Source organism: Manis pentadactyla, chromosome 10 (genome assembly GCF_030020395.1).
Source record: "Manis pentadactyla isolate mManPen7 chromosome 10, mManPen7.hap1, whole genome shotgun sequence".
In the NCBI taxonomy this organism is placed as follows: Eukaryota; Metazoa; Chordata; class Mammalia; order Pholidota; family Manidae; genus Manis; species Manis pentadactyla.
In genome coordinates this window covers 79,601,591-79,622,386 of record NC_080028.1, presented here as the reverse complement: position 1 = coordinate 79,622,386, position 20,796 = coordinate 79,601,591, and the positions used below count along the sequence as shown (strand labels likewise).

At 44.9% G+C, this 20,796-nt stretch overlaps 1 protein-coding gene across 4 annotated transcripts in view; it reads right to left on the bottom strand.

Moving 5' to 3' along the window:
• SLC5A11 (solute carrier family 5 member 11) overlaps positions 1-20,796 on the bottom strand; it is a 65,720-nt gene that overhangs the window by 30,525 nt on the left and 14,399 nt on the right. For all 4 annotated transcript variants that reach the window (XR_005031066.2, XM_036916916.2, XM_036916918.2 and 1 more), the window contains 7 exons: positions 20,177-20,248; positions 19,245-19,349; positions 17,972-18,031; positions 10,303-10,407; positions 8,984-9,089; positions 6,032-6,112; positions 676-881 (listed from right to left, as the gene is read on the bottom strand). Coding sequence is in view for 3 of the 4 variants with exons in the window: in XM_036916916.2 (XP_036772811.2) it covers positions 676-881; positions 6,032-6,112; positions 8,984-9,089; positions 10,303-10,407; positions 17,972-18,031; positions 19,245-19,349; positions 20,177-20,248 (735 nt within the window). In the remaining variant the exon portion in view is untranslated. The remainder of the gene's footprint in view (positions 1-675; positions 882-6,031; positions 6,113-8,983; positions 9,090-10,302; positions 10,408-17,971; positions 18,032-19,244; positions 19,350-20,176; positions 20,249-20,796) is intronic.

Here is a 20,796-nt window from a genome sequence, read left to right as displayed (position 1 = left end):
TTGCTCATCTTGTTTCTTTTTTCACACCATATGTGTTCCCTCACAGTGAGCTCTCTCTTCCCCAATAATCACACCAAGAAAGCCCACCTGCTCTCTCCTCTCCAAGCCTCCGCTCAGAGGATACTTCTCCACCACACCTCCCCTCACTGCCCTGTTTAAATTGCATTCCCATGCTTTCAATCCGCTTCCCTCTTCTGCTTTGTTTTTAAATGACATTTCTCACCTTTTAACATTCCCCACAATGTACTTATTTATTGCCTCTCTGCCCCCATTATAAGAAGGTGTCCACAAGGGACAAGAGCCCTGTCTAATTTGTTGCCGCAGGATTTCCAAGTGCCTCGTACACAGAGGACACCCAGTGGTTATTCGGTGAGCAAATGCTATCCCACCTCAGTTTTAGCCTCCAGTTTAAAATGTATCATCTCCCTGCTTACTGGATCTTTGCAGACATTCAGCGGGATGTATTAAGCTTTCCCCTTTGCAAATATTAGTAGCTCTGGATTTGCTATTACATGAGGAAGAGCAGGAGGTAAAATAACATGTACAGCAGTAGAAAGGAAGTAGTCAGTGCAGTGGGGGAGGTGGATGCAAACAGGAGAAGAGAAACGGAGGAGAAAACCCCCAGCCTCCGGCCACCCTGAGGAGACAAGCATCCCAGAGAGCACTGCTGTGTACCTGATCCGTGCACCAGTACCAGAGGGACGGGATGGACATTCCAAATAGGATCCCGGGCCATGGGAGATCAGATGTCAGCGGGTCTCGGAATATATGGAAGGCGTCTTCTCGGGGGAGCCCACAGCTGTTGTTCCCACTCCGGTTGCTAGGCAGGGCCAAGAAGTACTTCTCCTTGAGGCCTTCCATCCCACCAACTGCAGCAAAACCTGCAAATCAGAGGAAGCCCAGATTTGCCAGGACCTCAGACCCATCAAGCAAGTGATGAGGGCATGGCTGGATGTGGTGAAATTCTGCTTACCAAGGAAAGTCCCCTTAAAGGTTTTTAACCTTTTTAAAATATATGCCTTTGGTAGCGACTATGGATTGCTTCTCAGAATTTGCTAAATGCACAATACAAAACGCAAGGGATTGTAAAGGAAACTGATGCATTGAAAGCAGTCATCAAAACATCAAAACATAAACCATGACATAATACTTGATTTGCACAATTAAACGTTAAGACTTAGCAGTAGGTCTTGTCACAATTTAGTTTCAAAGTAGCCATGAGCACCCATAGCATGTCAATACCTCTGTAACAACTGTAAAATCATCTGGATAAAATCATCATATAAAACATCTGGGGTATCTTGTGATATCAAAGTCACAGGTATCACTGATATTCCTGTGGTTTGGTGCTTACATTTACCACTGAGAAGTGGTAAATTTCACATATAGCTTTAGGAAAATAGAGATGGATTTTTTTTCTCAGCCAAGTCCATGGACCCCCTGAATTCTACCCATGGACCCCAGGTTAAGAAACCGCACCTTTAAGGAATCATGCTTTCATGGCTGAACTTCTCAGCTGCACTCAATTTACAGTACTGCAAGATGGTTCAAGTAATTCATGGCCTTGAGCAAGTCACTCCCTCTCTCTGAGATTTGGTTTCCTCTACTGCGAGTGGGCATAATGCAGCACCAATCTTACTGGGCTGGAGCAAGCACTGAATGCCATCAGGCACATAAAATGCCAGCATCTGGCACAAACATGAGCTGTTCTAAAAAATAATAAAGCACTATGGCGGCAGATAATTTGCTTCATTTCACTAATTGGAAGGATTCAAGGTTATCCCTAAAATAATGTTGCTCTTACTGGATTATATTCTGGCAAACTTTTTTTTTGTGTGTGGAAAAGAGGCAGTTGGTGGTACCACGTGGGCAGGAGTGATATACAACCTGCATCCTGGTTTATCTTTGCTGAATATTGTGGATGACAATGGCTACAAGGGGCAAAAAAAATATTGTGATGATAAATTTTTGTCATGTTTTATTTCCCTGAATAGTGATTTTTGTGGTAGTTGGGGTGGTGGGGGTGGGAGGGCAGATAATGTTTTTATCAATAATTGGATCCACTCATCCGAGTGCTCTTAACCCAGCATGTAGATCATAGCAGGTGGAAGCACTGGGAAGGGACCGCCTGCAAGGGTGTGCACATGAATCACCCGGGAATCATTAACATGCAGATTCTGACTCAGCAGGTGCCCTGTGGGGCCTGAGATTCTGCCTGTCTAAAAAGCTCCCAGCTGACACTGATGCTGCTGGTCTGTGGACCACACTTTGAGTGGCACTGATGTCAGAGACATCAGGGTACCAAATGAAATGCAGAGTCCTCTTGGCATAAAGGAAAGTCGGTGATTTTGAATACTAATCTTGATTTCAGCCACTTTACTAATCTCCTTTTTAGGTCAGTTTTTCAGTGTCTCTTAGGTAACAAGACATAACATTTACAAATAACAATAATTTTGTCTCTTTCTTTCCAATTCATGTATCTTATGAGCTTTATTTCCCACTGCAAAAATAGCACTCTGTTTCTGATTCCAGTGGGACTGTAGCTAGTGTTTCTTGGGGCCCCTTTTTGAGTGTTTTTTTAAAACAAATGTTCTAATTTCTTCTTTAAGTTATTGGACTGCTAAGGTTTCCTACTTTCTCTTGAGTCAAATTTAGTAATTTATATTTTCCTAGAAAAAATGGATTTCAAGCAAGTTTTCATATTTATGAGCCTAAAGCTTGCATATTAAATTCTTATCATCTGTTTTTTCTCTCTCTGCGTTTAGTTCTTCTCATTCCAAGTTACACTGCTTGTTTGTCTCCCTTTTCCTTGATTTGATTTGCCACTGTATTTTTGATTCTTTTCAAACAGATCCTGGAGTAACATGGGAGGAAGGGCAGCAAACTGTTGCCCCAGGGTGCAGACCCATGATGGGGAAGGAAAAGGAGAAAGCAAAGTTATCTTCAGGGTAAACACAGGAGACTGTCCTAGGCTCAGATCCAGTCTCCTGCTGGGAGAAGGAAGACAGCCTCACTGCTTACCGGGACCAGGGACAGAGGGCCTGTCTGTGACTGAGGCAGGATCACGACAATGTGGCGCCCTTCGTGTGTCCCAGCAGTAGGGCTGCAAGCACTGGAGAGTACGCAGCAACAATCTGCGTCTGAGAGAGGAGCGAGAGCCTGGACAGAGACCTCTCCAAATCACAAATACACAGGAAGGCAGAAGCTGGGGTTGGAAGCATGAACATTGATAAGGACCCCGGCAAGCCAGACCCGCATCCTGAGCACAGTAGGTGCCAGAAGAATTCTAAGCTGATGGTGCACTGAAGGCAACCAGAGCAACAGCAAAAAATCTAAACCCAGCTCAACTCCTGAGCACTGTGGCTCCCCCATCAGTGACCCAGCAGAAGCAGCATGCCCATTTCCAAACATAAATATAATCTACTCCAATGTCTACTGTCCTACACATTATGTCCAACATTCCACAAAATACATGAGACACACACAAAATGGGAAAAAAATGACCTACTGTCAAGAGACAAAGTAATGAATGAACTGAGAGATGAACCAGGTGTTGGAAGCATCAGACAGGGAATTAAAGATGACTATAATTAATAGACTAAAGGCTGAAGTGGGAAAGGTGGACAACATTCATGAACAAATGGGTAATTTCATCAGATATAGAAACTCTAAGAAAGTCAAATGGAAATGCTAGAGGGAAAAACACCCAGTAACACATAACAAATCCCTTCAAAGGGGTTATCAGTAGACTTGATATGCTCAACACAGCCAAGGAAGTGATCACACTGAAACACAAATTGACCATACTGAAATACAAAGAGAAAAGAGAGCTGTGGGTCAGTATCAGATGGTCTGAACTTTGGGATTTGTGACATTTGAATTCCAGAGGCAGAGAAGAGGGGAGAAGAAAAGTTTGAAGACATAATATCCCTAAATTATCCAAAATGAATGTAGTTAAACCACAATTCAAAAATCTCAGAAAATCCCAAGCAAGATAAATATATTTCCATCTAGATATATCATATGAAAACTGAACCACATGTCCTGATTTCAAACTATATTACAAAGTTATAGTAGTCAAAACAGTATGGTGTCACCATAAAAAGACACATAGATCAATGGAACAGAATTGAGAGCACAAAAATAAACCCATATATATAGTCAAATTAATTTTCAACATGTGAAAACCTGCAAATGCCTGGGAAGGAGGTCTACTAGATATAACAGATTGATGAAGATTATCAAGGGTTCTTCTGTAATCTCCTGACTGATTATGTAATCTATTAAGTAATGGAACTTCCCCATTGAGACCCCATACTCTCATGGAGAAAGATCTAGAGTTGTGGCTATGAATAACAGATCACGTGAAGATTTATCTTTTGATTCTCTCTTGCCTCCAAAATCTGAAATGTCATGAGTCATTCCTGGAGCACTGAGAGGGTCAAAGTTTTGCTATTGATGCTAGCATCCACATCAAGCATTTATCTAGTGAGGCTGAATCGTTTGTCCCTCATATATTTATTACTTACTTGTACTTCCTCTTTATATGTACTAGTGACATTTTTCTTCCTGAAGGTCCAAAACATTTCTTGTTAGAGTTAATAATAAGCAATTTTTCTTGCTGTTTGTATTGTGAAACTATTTTCCCTTGATTACTTCTTCGCATCTTTGAAAGATACAAGTAACACAGAAACAAAATTCAAATGGTGCATAAAGCCACAATATTAAGGTAAAAATCCTGCCTATTCTCTTTGACCCCTGCCCCTAGACTCTTCCCACAAAGGTTACAACTGGGTTATCTCCCCACTATTATTACCAGGCAGTCTGACAATGAAGGGTATGACATCTGAAGCCAGTCTGCCTGGGTTTGTTCCTGGCTTTGAATGCTAGCTTTGTGACCTCGGGCATGTTGTTTAGCAGTTGGCCTTGGTTTTCTCATCCAATCAAGAAAGTGACAATTATACCAATATCATTAGGTTGTTATGAGTATTAAATGAGCTAATACCCCTGGTTCACAGGTGTTTTAATAGTTAATAATTTTTAAACTTTTTATTTTGAGATAATTTTAGACATATAGAAGAGCTGTTTGAGGGGTATAGAGTTTTCCCATAAGCCACTTCATGCTATCACCTCACATGAGCATACTACAGTTCTCAAAATGAAGCAATTAACATTGGTACATTACTGTTAACTACATACAGACTGTTCAGATTTCGCCATTAATGTTCTCTGTCTTCTCTTCTGGGATCCCATCAAGAATCCCACATTGCATTTATTTGCTGTGTCTCCTTGGTTTCTTCTACTCTGTGTGGGTCCTCCGTCTTTCCTTATTTTTCATGCCCTTGACACTTTTGAAGAATACTGGTTAGATATGTTGTGAAATGTCCCTCAATTTGGACGTCTGATGTTTACCCGTGATGAAGTTGAGGTTATATATTTTGGGCAAGAATGACACAGAGGTGCTGGTGTGTCCTGTGTCCTTCTCAGTGTGCAGTGTCAGGAGCCACATGATGTCAGTGTGTCTTTATTACTGGGAATGTTAGCCTTGATCACTTAGTCACGGTGGTACGTGCTGGGTTTCTTCACTGGATGTGACACTTTGAGACCTTGCAAATATCTTGTTTCCTCATAAACTCTCACCTGCTACCTTTAGCATTTATTACTGGATCTTGCCTCTAGCAATTTTTACTGTGGTGTCCTAATGGTGATTTTCTATTTCCCTCACTCCCTCTGCAGTTATTAATTGGAATTGTTCTGTAAGGAAGAGATGCCCCTGTGCCCCTCCCCTTTGTAATTATTTAATCATTCATCCATATCAATATAGAAAGAGCTATTAATTTTTACTTTAAAAAAAACTGTGTTTCCATGATGAGCACAGTTTTCTTCCAGCACAATTCTCAGCCAAAGCACCGGGGACACCCAAGTGGTATGCTTCTGACAGCTGAGTCTGATGATCACAGTGCTGAGGGCAGACGTCCCTGCTTGAGGGAGGTTCTGTCATCCACCCAAGTGACCCTGGGACCCCACTTACTGTAGCCCATCAGGGTAAGTGCTCCTATAAGCATGATCAGAGTCTGCAGAGCATCAGTGTAGATCACAGCAGCCAGGCCACCTGCAGGGAAGGGAGGGAGAGCACTGAGGTGAGGTCAGGCACTCTGACGGGGAGGAGTTAACTGAGGGGCAGAGGGAAGCTGGAAGCTCAGCCCCTGACTGGAGAGATCCTGAGTGCTGACATTTGCAGGGAGGGCCACAGTATCTCCTTCCTGTGGGCAGGCCCACTTTGCAGTGTGGCTTTCTTGCTCCTTTCATGGTGGAGATAATATTGTGCAGCCCCAAGTCCAGGTCTCAAGAGGCCCTGCGGCTTCTGCTGTTGCTCTTGTGTTGCCCTGAGACCACCATGCTTCTTTCAGAAGCCCAGTCTAGCCCAAGGACCATGACGGCCCACGTGGAGGGAAAGGCCAGCTGAGCCCAAGCAGCCCGCCGCATGGGTGAGGTCATCAGGTTCCAGCCAGCTGCTCCAGGGGCCCTCCAACTACACTTCAGCTGAGCCAGGTGAGCCCAGCAGAACAATCGCCCAGATGACCCATGCAGTGAATTGTGGGGAATAATAAACCATTGTTGTCTTAAGGCCCTATGTCTGTGGGTGGTTTGTTACACAGTAATTTCTAACTTACGTAGAAAGCGATGCTTGGGCCACAGTCCCAAGCTCTGAAAGTCTTCATTTTTAGTATTGGGAAAGGACATATTCCAAGCCCTAGTAAGCTTCCTGAACGGGGTTATGCTCCTTGGCCTCGGGTGATTCTCAGTTTTGCCACCTAGAGAAATCCTTGTAATAAAAATAATGATAGCAAATCTATCAGCATCTGGGCAGGGCAGTCATTCCTAGCGGGCAAAGTCACAGTGCAATAAAAAATATATGCATGGGCGTGGTGTTCTCCTATGATTCCTCCTTCCTCACCAGCAGGAATAAGGCACTGGCACAAACGGGGAGACACCTGGCCTAGATTCTGGCCCCAATTCTCCACTGTTCTCTCATGAAATTAGCCATCCTGAGTGAGGTGAGATCCTGAAGTTTGGTACCACTTAAACCCACCACCATTTCTATACCAGCATTGATGTTTAGAGTTTTATTTAACTGTTTACCAAATACCTGGTGAGTGCCCTACCTAGTTCTACGTGGTAGGGATACATTGGCAAACAAAACTTCATGTCCCTGGTCCTCATAGAGATGACAGTCTAATTAGGGTGACAGACCCCAGACGAGGGAACACAAAGATAAATTGCCTATTGCAAAAGCCTTCCCTTTCCCTGGGCTCCAGGCACATGGCTTCTATGAATGCTGAGACCTCAGCCAAGATCCTTCTTCATCAGGGGCCTTTGCATACGTTAGATTTTGTCACGTGTCTGCTGTGTAGAGCCTCCAGTGGTGTTTCATGGTGCGCAGAACAAAATCTAGGCCTATTTTATTAACTTCAAGGCTCAGGGACACAAGCCTCACTCCCACCAGTGGTGCTGTAGCATCACCTGATGATGGGCGTGCCGCTCACTCTGGTCTGTGTGCACAGCCCCCTGGAGGCGGGACGCAACCTGAATAACCATTTGCTCACCCAGCTGCAGCCACACTGACCCCCTCATTGCTCCTCAAACAAGCGAAATATGTTCTCATCTCAGTCTTACATTTGCCCTCTCCTCTGCCTGGAATTCTCTTCCCTGAGACTCTCTTTTCTATTTCCTGATATCATTTAAGTCTGGTCCAAATATCACCTTAGAGAGGCCTTACTTGTCTCCCCATCCCCACTCTAATTTCCTTTGGGGTAGAGATTTTGTCTATCTTGTTTACTGCCGTATCCCATTGCCTAGCATGATATCTAGCATATCGTAGGTGATACATATACATGGATATGTGTGTATGTGTGTGTGTGTGTATAATATATATGTGTGTGTGTGTATAATATATATATGTGTGTGTGTATACTATATATATTTGTGTGTGTGTGTATATAGATATATTTGTGGAATTAATTATATTATACCAAGAGGAGGCAGAGAATGGTGAAGCCAGAGCAGATGAAGATGAAAAGGTGAATATTTGAAACAGATATTGTCAAGGTGCTGCTGTACTCCAGCCACTCTTCCAGGCCCCAGCCTAGCTTTGATCTAGCTTTGTATAGTGCATGAGAGTACACGTGTTCAGCACTATGTAGGTTCTCAATAAATAGTTCTTAAATAGATGGAATAGCTGTATGCAGTTGTGGTGCATTTATTATTATGATTTTTATTATTAAGGTGCCATTGATATACACTCTTATGAAGGTTTCACAAGAAAAACAACGTGGTTACTACATTCACCCTTATTGTCGAATCCCCCCGATACCCCATTGCAGTCACTGCCCATCAGCACAGCAAAATGCCACAGAGTCCCTATTTGTCTTCTCTGACCTACACTGTCTTCCCCGTGACCCCACACATACCACGTGCACCAATCATGATACTCCACAATCCCCTTCTCCCTCCCCACCTGCCCTCCCATGCCCCACCCCTTTGGTAACTGCTAGTCCCTTCTCGGAGTCTGTGAGTCTGCTACTGTTTTGTTCCTTCAGATTTGCTTTGTTGTTATACTCCACAAATGAGGGAAATCATTTGGTGCTTGTCTTTCTCTGCCTGGCTTATTTCACTGAACATAATACCCTCTAGCTCCATCCATGTTGTTGCAAATGGTAGGATTTCTTTTCTTATGGCTGAATAGTATTCCACTGTGTATATGTAAGTTGTGGTGCATTTTTAAATCCTCCCTCTTATCAGGCCACCCTCTTCCTTTGGACAAAGGCCAAGAGAAATCATATCCTCTGGGGAAACAGATTGAAGTGTGATGAATAAATGGTTTTAACAAACCGCATCATCTGAACATGGCTCAGGAAAAGACGGGGTGGCTCACAGCTCATGCCCACCACCTCTCCCAACATCACCCCTTGTTCAGTCATACCTGCAACAGTGTATAGAGCAGTGATGGCCAATAGCCCCACTACGGCCAGGTACAGATCCAGGTGCAAAGACTGCTGAATAAAGATGGCGCCTGCATACATGTCCACCTGTAGAGGCATGAAGTTGATGGATGAACAAACAAATGAATGAGTAGACATTTGCAGCACAAGTTCTCCTAGCCTAGATTCCAGCAAACCTACACTGTCTTCCCCGTGACCCCATACACACCATGTGCACCAATGAAGAGTCATATGTTTGTCTCTTTGGCAGCCATCCCTTCCCAGATCAGGGGTCTCAGACTAGAGCCTTGTGGGCAATTACATCTGAAACCGCTCCTCAGTGGTCTTCCTGCTTCTACTCTTGGTCTTCTTACCCTCCCTCTGCCCCACTGCAACCTTCAGAAATACCATCACAGTCACATCCTGGTCCCCATTAAAACTCTCCAGTGGCTCTGCATCACTCCCAAGATAATGTCTAAATAAGTTAGGGCTGCATGCCAGGGCCTGGTGGTGTGCCAGCTGTGTGGCCTCCTTCCTGTTACTTTCTTCCAGTCCTCCAGACCCTTGGAAATGCTCTGTTTCCCCGGCAAGTCAGTCCATCCATTCCTCTGACCTTTTGCCTCTTCTAGTCCATCCATGAGGGATGCGAATCCCCCTTTCTCTAATCGGCAGACTCCTCCTACGCAGCCTCCCTTGTGAAGGCTTCCCCACATCTGCAGCTTCCCTCCAGGCTAGTGCCCAGAGGATGTTGTTATTCTACGTCTGGCATTCACAGCTGAAGCTGGCGCAGAGTCTGTCATTGTTTGGACTGAATGGAACTCCTCTGCCCCACCATAGCCCCCTCACAGAGGACAAGCTTTTGCCCGAGTCCCAGCTGGAAGAGAAGACCACTTCTGCGAGTCAGGCCAGCTGAGCAGTGCAGTCCTGGATATTGCAAGCATCTGCCCTTGGCCTCTTTCTAGAGATCTGCCCATTCAAAGGTCAGGGTTGCGCAGGTTCAACGGCGCCGTCAGCACATCTGATTAACAGCTGATCACCACGCGATCCCAGGAGGCAGACAACCGCCCTGCCCCAGGGCTGGCGGGGCTCTCGGAGCCCCATTCCGTGACTCGGCATCCGGAGATGCTGCCCAGGAAGCTGTGGCAGGAGTGGGCGAGGCCTCCTGCCGCCTCTTCTCCGGCCTCCCTCTGCGCCCGCCCGCGTCCCCCTCCGAGCGGCCTGCGGGAGGCGGCGGTGCGCGGGGTCGGCCGCCCCACCCGGCCGCTGGGATGCTGCTCTCGCGCCGCTAGAGGAGGGCGGCCGGGCGGCGTCCCCGCCTTACCGAGATCTTGGTGAAGATGTAGATGAACAGGTAGAGCACAGCCAGGGTGATGGGGATTCTGTTGCCGCCAAAGCGTTTCCTTAGGTACTCTGGCATCGTGGTGACCTGGCGGCCAGAGCTGAGCTTTAACACCTACCTGACCCTGGGCACATGGCCTCAGGGCACCTACCCTTCCACACACACTCCCTCCTCCCCGACCTCGGACGTACAGAGGGTCTTCTAGGGATTCTCACAGACCTAAGAAGGGAGGAGAAAATGAGGACAAGGGGTGGGGTGTGAAGGAATAGGGTTCTGAGCAGGGGTAGCTACCTGCCTATCAACCCCAGCCCAATTTTTGCCATCTCCTGTATTATTAATTGCTTAATGTTTTTCTTTAAACATACTCGCTGTTTATATTTAAGTTTACCTAAAAAGAGAACTTCAAATCACCACTCTAACGGAAAATGGATCCTGAATTTAAGGGAACTAGCAAAAAGAAACACATGCATAACATAACAATTTGTTTATTTTCTGTTCTTTTCTAGCAACTTGCTGGTGCACAGCAAAGACTCTGGGCCCAGAGTCCACTCATTCTTTCTTTAAAAATAAAATAAAGAGTTGCAGGAGAAGTGTTGGACAGGTGTGAAAGGCACACTAGCGCTAACATGAGACTTTCCCCTGAGTTCCTCAAACAACTGAAAGGCAGCGGAAAGGGAAATAACTTCCCCGCATGATCCAGTGTTGCTGGTCCCATGTCTAACGCCTAAAATCATCTCAAGAATCTCCAATTGTCCATGTCCCAAACTTTGAGTTATTTACTCTACTATAAGCCCTTAGTCAGTTTATCAGGAAAAGCCCAGAAATTCTAATAGCAAAATATGCAGACCCCAGAGATAGCAGAGACCGCTTTCACCAGGGAGGCCCTGAACGATGGCAGTTCCCTCATGCCCTAGGGTGGGTGACCCAAAGCCATGTGGGACACCCCGGGGACTGGGCCGTGGTGCTGAGAAGCATTATTTGAGTGACCCTTTTCTTGAGGTTTGCCGTATCCTTTCCCGGTCTCACACCCAGCCTTAGGGTTGAGATTGTCTCAACTCTGGGACTTCAAACAACTGTTCTTCCATGAGGTGCTAGATCTTGGATAGGGAAGCACAGAGTAATGATATCTGCAGAAACGTTTGCAGCCCCTCCCCCGGGCTGTTTGCTGCTTCGGTGTCCCCAAGTGTAACGCAAGGAGGAGACCAACAAGTCTCAATCAGGAGCTCATGAGTGGCAGGCCATCCATCCTAAAGGCAGATTGTGAAGGCAGAAGAAGCTGGGAGGGCAGATTGGGAGGCATTCGATGACCACGCTTGATTCGAGAAGATGAAATCGTTAATCGTAGAATAAGGGTATTCAAGAATACAGGGGTGTCCAGTGCAAAATTATTTCCACTTTGATGTATGTTTGAAAATTTTTTAATAATAAACATTGTCCAAGAAAAGAAAATGAACTCCAGGAATGAATGGACATTTTGAAATAGGAAAAAAGAGAAAAGCTTTTCTTTCCTCCCTCTTTCTCCAAAAGGGCAATTTGGGATTCTGACCCTCATGAATGTCTTGCCTGAACCCTCTGATTTGCTGCAAGGCATACACAGAAGGGATTTTCCAGAAAAGCATGTCGTACTGAACTCTATCAAGGAATAACACATAGAGAGAGCTAATCAAACTGTTTTGAAGGGACACAGCCTTGGTGATGGTATGAGAGCTAATTAGAGAGAAGGCATAAGAACTTCAGTCTAATCAGGTAAGTGGACTGAGAACCATGCTCTTCAAATGGATTTGTTACAGTAGGTAGAGATGGCCAGGGACGAGCAGGGAGGGGCTTGGGGACTTCGGCTGGTGTTTACATTGGGTTAGATGCTCCTTTACATTCTAAACATTCCCTGTAAACTGTTCCCATGGGATGTGGGGAGGAGGGTGTAGATAACAGACCTGCCCAAAATTGGCTGGTTCCAACATAGGTGAAGAAGTAGACCCTGACTTCACCTCCAAATACATTATACACCCATTAGTGTACTCAAAATCCCACCTCTTGGCACCAGGACAGTTCCAAGCAGACCACCTAAGGACAAAAAGGGGGCATCACCCTATTTCCTGGAAATAGCCTCCCTATTCTGAGAAAATTCCACCCCCTGCTTAAACTCCGGCTGTGAAACCACCCAACCCGAACCCCACCGTGCATGCCTGCACTCCCTGGAGTGTGTACTTTTGCTTTATTGAACTAGTCTTTGCTGGACCTGCTTGACCTACTGGTGCATTCATTCTTATCAGAATCAAGAACCCACTCCTGAGATCTCACCTAGCTCTCAGAGAGACCTCCCTGGATTGGATTTTCCTATGATAGATTCATTATCTCATCCATGAATGGCAACTCCCAGCTGGTCTTGTTTGAGAGCTAGACTCCTGTCATTGCCTGATGGCCTTTATTATGGGTCAACCTTTGTTTCAATCTAGAGAGAGCAGTGCAATCTCTGCACATGGGAAGTTTCTAATGAGCTAAGAGAGGAAGGAGGGAGGAAAGTCATCGGAAGGGGAGCAGCATTGGTATCTAGAAATCAAACTCTTGGGAGAAATATGAAGCTAGATGACAGATGGCAAGCAACAACAGTTAGGCTGTTTGTTGGAAAGTAGCTAAGAAGGCAATTTGCCAGCAAGCAAGGTAGAGAGAGAGAGAGATAAAGAGATGAGGAATGACTGGCTGTTAGCACAGGAACCACCTTCTGGCTGTCGTGGGGTGAGTGTTAACAGGAAATAAATGCAGTAAATGACAGCTGCCCTGGGAGATGGCCACCCTTGTTCCTGAGGCCTTGCTGCTGGAAGCTTCCCCCCTCCACACACACACCCCTCTCTTCCTGGGGATGGAGGGCAAGGAGGGTGTTCCAGCACCTGTGTACTCTCCCAGTCACATTCCACTCCCATGTAAAACCCCATGCCTTACCCCAGAGCCCGACCCAGCCTTCCGTGGGGATTCCATACCCTTCGCTGACTTCCTCTCTTTCTAGACTTTTCTCCAGTCTGGAGCAGCTTCAAGAACAGTGCCGAGAACGACACCTTGTACAGTATCTTAGTTTATCAGCCCCAGCAATGACTGGGCATTTCCACGTTAGCAACCCATTTCTCCGACCAGCACCTGCCCATTGTCATCTGCAGGGCCTCATCCACCCCTGATGCCCAGACTTTCCATCAGTGCAGTTCTCTCATTTGCTGGCTCTGATGACCCCTGCTTTGGAACTTGACCGAGACTTCCAGTCCCTAACTGGTGCTTCTTCTTTTGGGTGTTGGCTCACTCCTCATTCCTTCTGAATTCATATAAGACCCCTGCTGTTGAGTCATTTCATCAAGTATTTATTGCTCAACTACTATGTCAGGCACTATTCTAGGAGAAAACAGATGGGTCCCGACCTCCTGGAGCTTGCAGTCTAACAGGAGAGACACACATCTAGCATAGTGGTTCTTGACTAAGGAAGATTTTGTACCTCCCCAGGGAACATTTGCCAATGTCTGGAAACATCTTAGCTGCCACGGTTTGGGGGCTGAGGGTGCTCCTAGTATCTAGTGCGTAGAGATGAGGTCTGCTGCAAACATCATACAGTGCACCCCGACACCTACACACTCAGCAAAAGAATGCGTCAGCACAAATGTCTCCAGCACTGAGGCTGAGAAACCCTGGTCTCATGGGAGACACATTAATAGTCACATGAGCAAATGCAAAACAGCAACTTAGCAAATTCAGGGAAGGAGGAGATTTAACCTAATCAGAGAGGCCAGAAAGGGCTTCCTAGAGGAATTGTTGCTTAGAGTGGGATTTGAAAGATGAAGAGAAGTTAGCCACCCCACAAAAGAAAGGGAAAACTTTCTAGCAAGAAGGGAAAGCCTTGTCATGGCCTGAGAACGCAGAGAGCCAGGCCAGGATGGGGCACTGCGAGGAGCTGGATAACAGCTGGCATTCAGCTCCAGGAATGCTTCTTCAGTGAATGAACTGACAGAAGAACACTGTGAACAGAGAGCAGGTGGCCCCCTAAGAAGTTTGGTTTACTTTCCATATTCATAAGTAAATTGATCTTTACTTTTCTTAGCATTATCCTATCATTATAATGTGGTTGACAAAAATCAGTGCTAGGTGAGAAAGACAGATGGCCAACAGGCACATGAAAAGGTACTCCACATCACTCATTAGGGAAATGAAAATCAAAGCCACAATGAGATATCACCTCACACCAGTTAGAATGGCCACTATCTGAAAGACAAGAAATGACAAGTGCTGGCGAGGAGGTGGAGGAAGGGGAACCCTCCTGCACTGTTGGTGAAGATGTAAATTGGTGTAGCCACCTCAGAAAGCAGTATGAAGGGTCCTCAAAAAATTAAAAATAGAAGCATATGACCCAATAACTGCATTCCTGGGAATTTACCTGAAGAAAACAAAATCTCTGATTTGAAAAGACACACCCACCCCTCTGTTTATTGCCACATTATTTGCAATAGCCAAGATATGGGAGCAACCAAAGTGTCCATCCATAGATGAATGGATAAAGAAGATGCAGTACATAGAACAATGGAATATTATCTTGCCACCAAAAAAAGAAAGCCTGTCATTTCTGACAACATGGATGGACCTAGAGGGTATTATGCTCAGTGAAATAAGCAAGGTGGAAAAAGAAAAATACCATATGATTTCACTGACACATGAAATCTAAAAACAAAACAAAATGAACAAAAGAGCAGTAGTCTCATAGACACTGAGAAGTGGCTTGTGGTTACCATGAGGGAGGAGTCGGGGTGGGTGGGTTGGGTGGGTGAGGGGGATAAGGCACAAAAATCTCAATCATAATATAAGTTGGTCATGAGGGTGGAAGTGCAGCATGGAGAATACAGCCTTTGATTCTGTAGTATCTTTTTATGTTGACAGATAGTAACTGTACTAGTTGGGGTGAGCATTTAATAATGTGTGTAACTGCAGCATGGAGAAGACAAGTAACGACTCTATAGCATCTTACTATGCTAATAGACAGTGACTGCTAATAGAGGGGGTGAGGACTTGATAATATGGGTGAATGTTGAAACCACAGTGCTGTATGTGAAACCATCATAAGATTGTATATCAATGACACTTTTATGAAAAAGAGTATGTGTAACTGTTGAATCACTAAGTTATATACTTGAAATTAATACAATATCATATATCAACTATACTTCAATAAAAAAATCAATTCTAGGCAGATAGTTGACATAAATGTGAAACATTCTAGATGATAACATAGGAAAATATATTTATGACTTGGGAGTAGAAGATTTTTTAAGCAAGACGTGAAAGGTGGAAAAGGTGATAAATGCGACTATATTACACTTGTGATCTGTTTATCAAAAACACCATTAAAAGAGTCAAAAGGCAAGCCACAGAGTAGGAAAAAAAGATACTAGCAACACATATAACCACTCTAAGGGTTAATTTCCAGAGTATATAAAGAACTACAAAACAGTGAGAAGTGTTATAACCTAACAAAAAGGTTGGCAGAAGTCTTAGACAAGGAACTTCCCAGAAGAGGAAATCCAACTGGCCAGGAAATATGTAGACAGAGTTGCCAATTGAAAGCCCAGGGAGATACTGCTACAAACCCATCAGATGATCAAGAATGTTAAAGTTGGAAAATACCAAGTGTTTGCAAGGATGTGGAGCAATGGAGCACAGGAAATTTGCATACACTGTTGGTGGGAGTATAAATTGTTAGAACTACTCTGGGGAAAAGCTGGGCAGTATCCAAAGCCAGACAAATAGATAAGGTCAGATAAAACTAGATAAGCACATCCAACAACCCAGCAATTCTATTTATATGTAGGTTCTCTCATGAACAAGTGTTTATGTACATCAGGAACCTTGTATAAAAAGGGTCATAGCAGCAGTGTCCATCCTAGCCTAACACTGGGAGGCACCTTAATGCCCATGAGCAAAAGAATGGGTGAATATATTGGGGTGTAATCCTGCTGCAGAATGCTACAGAGCAGTAGAAATGAACACATGAGCTACAGGCAACAAAAGAATATGTTACCCTGATTCCACTGGCACATACAGCCTTTTAAAAAGTAGAATTAAAAACCATACTGTCTAGTTATGCATAATTAAAACTATAAAGAAAAGCAAGGAACTAAGTGGGTTAAAGGAGAAAGGAAGGCAGTGTGATGTGCAAAGGGCACATCGGGAAGATTCTGTTTGATGACGTGATCTGGTTGTTCATTTCACAATAGTTTATTAGGCTGCATATTTGTATTTTATCACTTTTCTGTGCTTTATTTTATTTCTCAATAAAAATGGATCGGGTAGTTTTGTTTTTAATAATTTCTCAGCACTCTGACATTTATTATCTAGTATGGGCTTAATCGTTCCTTTGACTACTTGTAAGATGTTGTCTATAGAACATCTAGGTCCAGGGAACTTTTGATGGACTAACATATCTTGGAGAGCCTTTGACAGATAGCATACCTCTATCGACTACACCCTCTTGTAAGGCATAATATTCATTCCCTCCTGTGGATGCTCAGACCCCTACTGATAGACTCTGTGGCTGCTCCTGGGCTTTGCTACTGCAGTCATTGCAAGTCTGCATGACTCTTCTCAATCTTCAGCCCACAAGCTCCTCGCTCACTCAACAGGTGACAGGATCTTCCACTTGTCAGAGAAAATGGAAACTGTCAGCTGAGAACATCCAGCCACCCTGCCTGTGAACTGACCAGCATCTCCACCATGCTTACGCCTTACCATGGTAGGTGCTCAGTGAATATTGATGCTTTGGTATAGAAACCCTCCCTCTCAGTTCAGCGTTGTTATGCCCCAGACATCTGTCTCTGTGGGGTTAGTCCCAGGTGGGATTGGGCCAACTCAGCCCCCACTCACCAAAGGCCTTGCTTATTCACACTCAGCATTATCACCGAGTGAGGTGATTTATCCCTGCCTCACTGCCCTTCACACAGGACTGTGCTACTTCTGGTGCAAAGTGATTTTAAATGATTTCTCTGATCATTAAGCAGTTCTACTTTGTGTATTTTTTTTAAATTTCCATAATAAAAAGTTAAAACCAGTTATTTAATAACTTAAAGTTATTGCTTTAAGAATAACACTATGCTACTGTATTGTCTTGCCCTGTCTGGTAGGACATCCAAAATAAAATTCTGCCTGGATAGTATGGATGACATACAGCGGGCAGTAAGATCAGAAATGATTCTTAAAATTACCTTTTCAAAAAGTGAAACCATTATTTGGTAACAAGAATTTGACATTTCACATCAGCCAGAAATAACTCAATTATTTATAGTTTGGTGCAAAGAAAAAATCCATTGAATCATGTTTTGTTTTGTTTTTAAGTTGAAAGCAGTAACATGTTATGACTTAAACATATAAAAGGCACCGTGAGTTTTATATTTGTATTTTGGCATTAAAAAAATTATTCTTGAGCCCACGTTTTTTCTAGCTTCTAAAGCCCCGTGGGTATCTTTAATGTTGATTCCTAGGTGGGAACTGCAAAGGCCAGGGTTCCTAATAGTCTCACATGTGCATTAGCCCTCACCAGCTCTGGGGCCTCTCAGGGACTGTCTAAAGGATGGGCTCCACCTTCCCAAAAGGCCTCTGCGTGCCAGAGGCCCCTGGCCCTCAGACTTACCTGTCCAGCGATGTAGATAGGCAGGAAGAGCCAAGCCAACATCAGCACGGAAAATAAGCCCTGCCAGAGAAAACAGTCAGGACTGGCTCCCTACTCATCAAGGTGCCCATCTGGGTTTCCCTCTGCATCCTGGGCTAGCCTGGCCTGGCGCCACCTCTGGTTCAGTCTATTACTTGCTGAGTAGCTCACCCTCCCTGGCTGTCGTATGTCCATGTTTAAACAGGAGAAAGAGATGAAGTAGGGAACAGTGGAAACAGAAGCTTCTCTGCGACTCCCAGTTCAGTGTCCTCTAAACCCCAGGTCATCCCCTTCCTCCAGCTGTGTTCCCTCCCCTCCTTGGGCAGTGGTTAAAACAGGCTGTTAGGCCAGGGAGGCCATGCCAGTGAGTACTGGTGATGCTGGAAGGCTTTACACAGGTCTCTGAGACTCATTTTTCTCACCTGTGAAATGGAAGTAACAGTGCCTCACTTGGTTGTTGTAAGGAAATAGGTGACCTGCAGCTTATATACCAGGCCCTCCTCTGACACTCTTTACAAACATTAGTTCACGTAATCCTCACAATGACTCTATGCAGCAGTACCTGTAGTATCCCGATTTTATACATGATGCACAGAGAGGTTAAGTAACTTGCCCAAGGTCACACAGCTGGTAAGTGTTGGAGCTAGGATGTGGCCCCAGGCAGTCTGCTTGTACCCTGTAACTGAATCCCATAATATGATCATGCATGTAGTGTCCTTACATCTGTGGCATAGAGCAAGCACTTGTAAAATGGTCATCATTACAAAGATGAATATCACTATTAACAAGTGCACCCCCTTCCGCACCAGTGAAAATCATATCCTGAATGAGCCCCGCTACACAGGAAAGTGTGTCCTATCTCTTGTGTGTCTGCAGGGTGGCCAAAAGGTCAGGAACCACTGAACCACCTAATTTTGAGGATGGTCACTTGACATCTAATACACAGCAACACCCTCCAGGCCCACAATACCTCCTCCTGCATCTGCAAGGGAGAAATTCTGAGCCACCTTCTCCATGCATCTATTTGTTGGGGTCCTGGCCTCATTATCCCCCCCTTAAAGGAATCCCAAGGAGACCACTTGACACTTGCAGATCAAACAGATTTTTGCTGACCAGAGGTGGTATTGATGCTTCCCAGTGTTTTTCTCATAAAGCACAGCTCTACTTTTATAAGTGCAGGGCATCATACAACAGACTCCCAGGATCTACCTATGAGGCAGATGGTGAGCTGTCTGTGCTCTGGTAAAATACTTACATTTAACTCATAAGCAGTTACAGAAAGGCCTGCAGCAGCACCTGACCCCGCCAGACCGATAAAATGTCCACTTCCGACGTTGCTGGCAAACAAGGACGCACCCACCTGTGGGGTTATGAACAGGTAAGATCTCGGATCTCAGTTCTGGAGGACTTTCCCCCTGCAACCAGTTCTTCCCACACTCTGAAGGGGCCAAGACAGAAGACGTAGAGAAGGCAGGGCCATCCCTTGCCTAACTGGCACCTTTTTCCAAATTAGAAAAATACTTTCCTTCCCCAAGACTCTTTTACTTCCACCTATCAGGAGATGGCATAATAAATATGCACATCTATGCCTAAAATGTGAATTGTGCCCCATAGGGTTGTGCAGTGCACAGCCTGAACAACCATATGCAGCAAACTGGGTAGGGGGAGGACAGGTATTGTAGAGAATGCTTCGTGATGAGAATCAGGCCCCCTGCGTTATTCCCCAGTTCTGCTTCTGACTTAACAAAGTGGATAGCTTTCCTTACAGTAGAACTCCAAGTGGCCAAGACTGTACCCAATGACCCTAATCTCTGATCTCTGCTGATTAGAGCAGACAAGGCCCGGGCACCTGGCCCAAGCTGGACCAATCACATTCTCTCTCTCCCGAGAATCTGGAAATAGGACATCTCTGCTGGTCTCTTAGTTTGGGTGTGTGTGACCCAGGGAGATGTGTGTATAGCAGGGGGTTGGGGGAAGGAGATGTTCAGCTATGGGTCCACCTCTGCCACTCTGCTGAAAGAATAAAGAAGACACACAGAGAGAGGCAAATGAGCTCTCATTTTTTTAAAACAAGTTTGAGTTGGAGCTAAGCCTTCTCTAGTTCAGATTGTGACTCCCACACATCATGCAACCAAAGAGACCCCAGAGAGCAAAGGTTAGACAGACATCAGCACCAAGACCACTTACTGGCCACCACACCATGTCCCCTCCGGCTAGGAAGTAGCCTTTCACTGTGTCTCTCTTGGTCTTCACTGTGGACTGGAACAAAGAAGAGGGATGGGTGAGGGAAGATGTTAACAATCAGAGGCACCCCCAAATGATCTAGGCCATGGAGTATGAATGGGGAAGCCAGCAGGCCAGATTTGGACATCAAATATATTTTGTTTGGCCCATGGTTTTTAAGAAGATTTTAATTTGAATGATTCTACCAGAGACACAAACTATTCAGGGTAACACAACCCCTAAAACTCCCTGCTTCACACATTTATGAACCTACTTAGCCCTCCTAAGCATTTGAGTTTTAAACCCATGGCTCATAATGGGTACCATTTATTGAATGTATTAGCACAGTGTCATACTAGCATAGTGTCAGACACCATGCTGAGCACTTTAAAGCATTATTCCATTTTAATCCTTACCAACTACTTTGGGGTTGGTGTCTTTAGCCAATGTAATGGATGAAGAAACTGAGACTCAGGGGTAGTCATCTGTCTAATGTCCTATTTCTAGACAGCAGAAGGGCCAGGAATTCAAACACAGATCAGCCTGACTTTGGAGCCTGTGTTCCTAGCTGGCTACAAAACCAT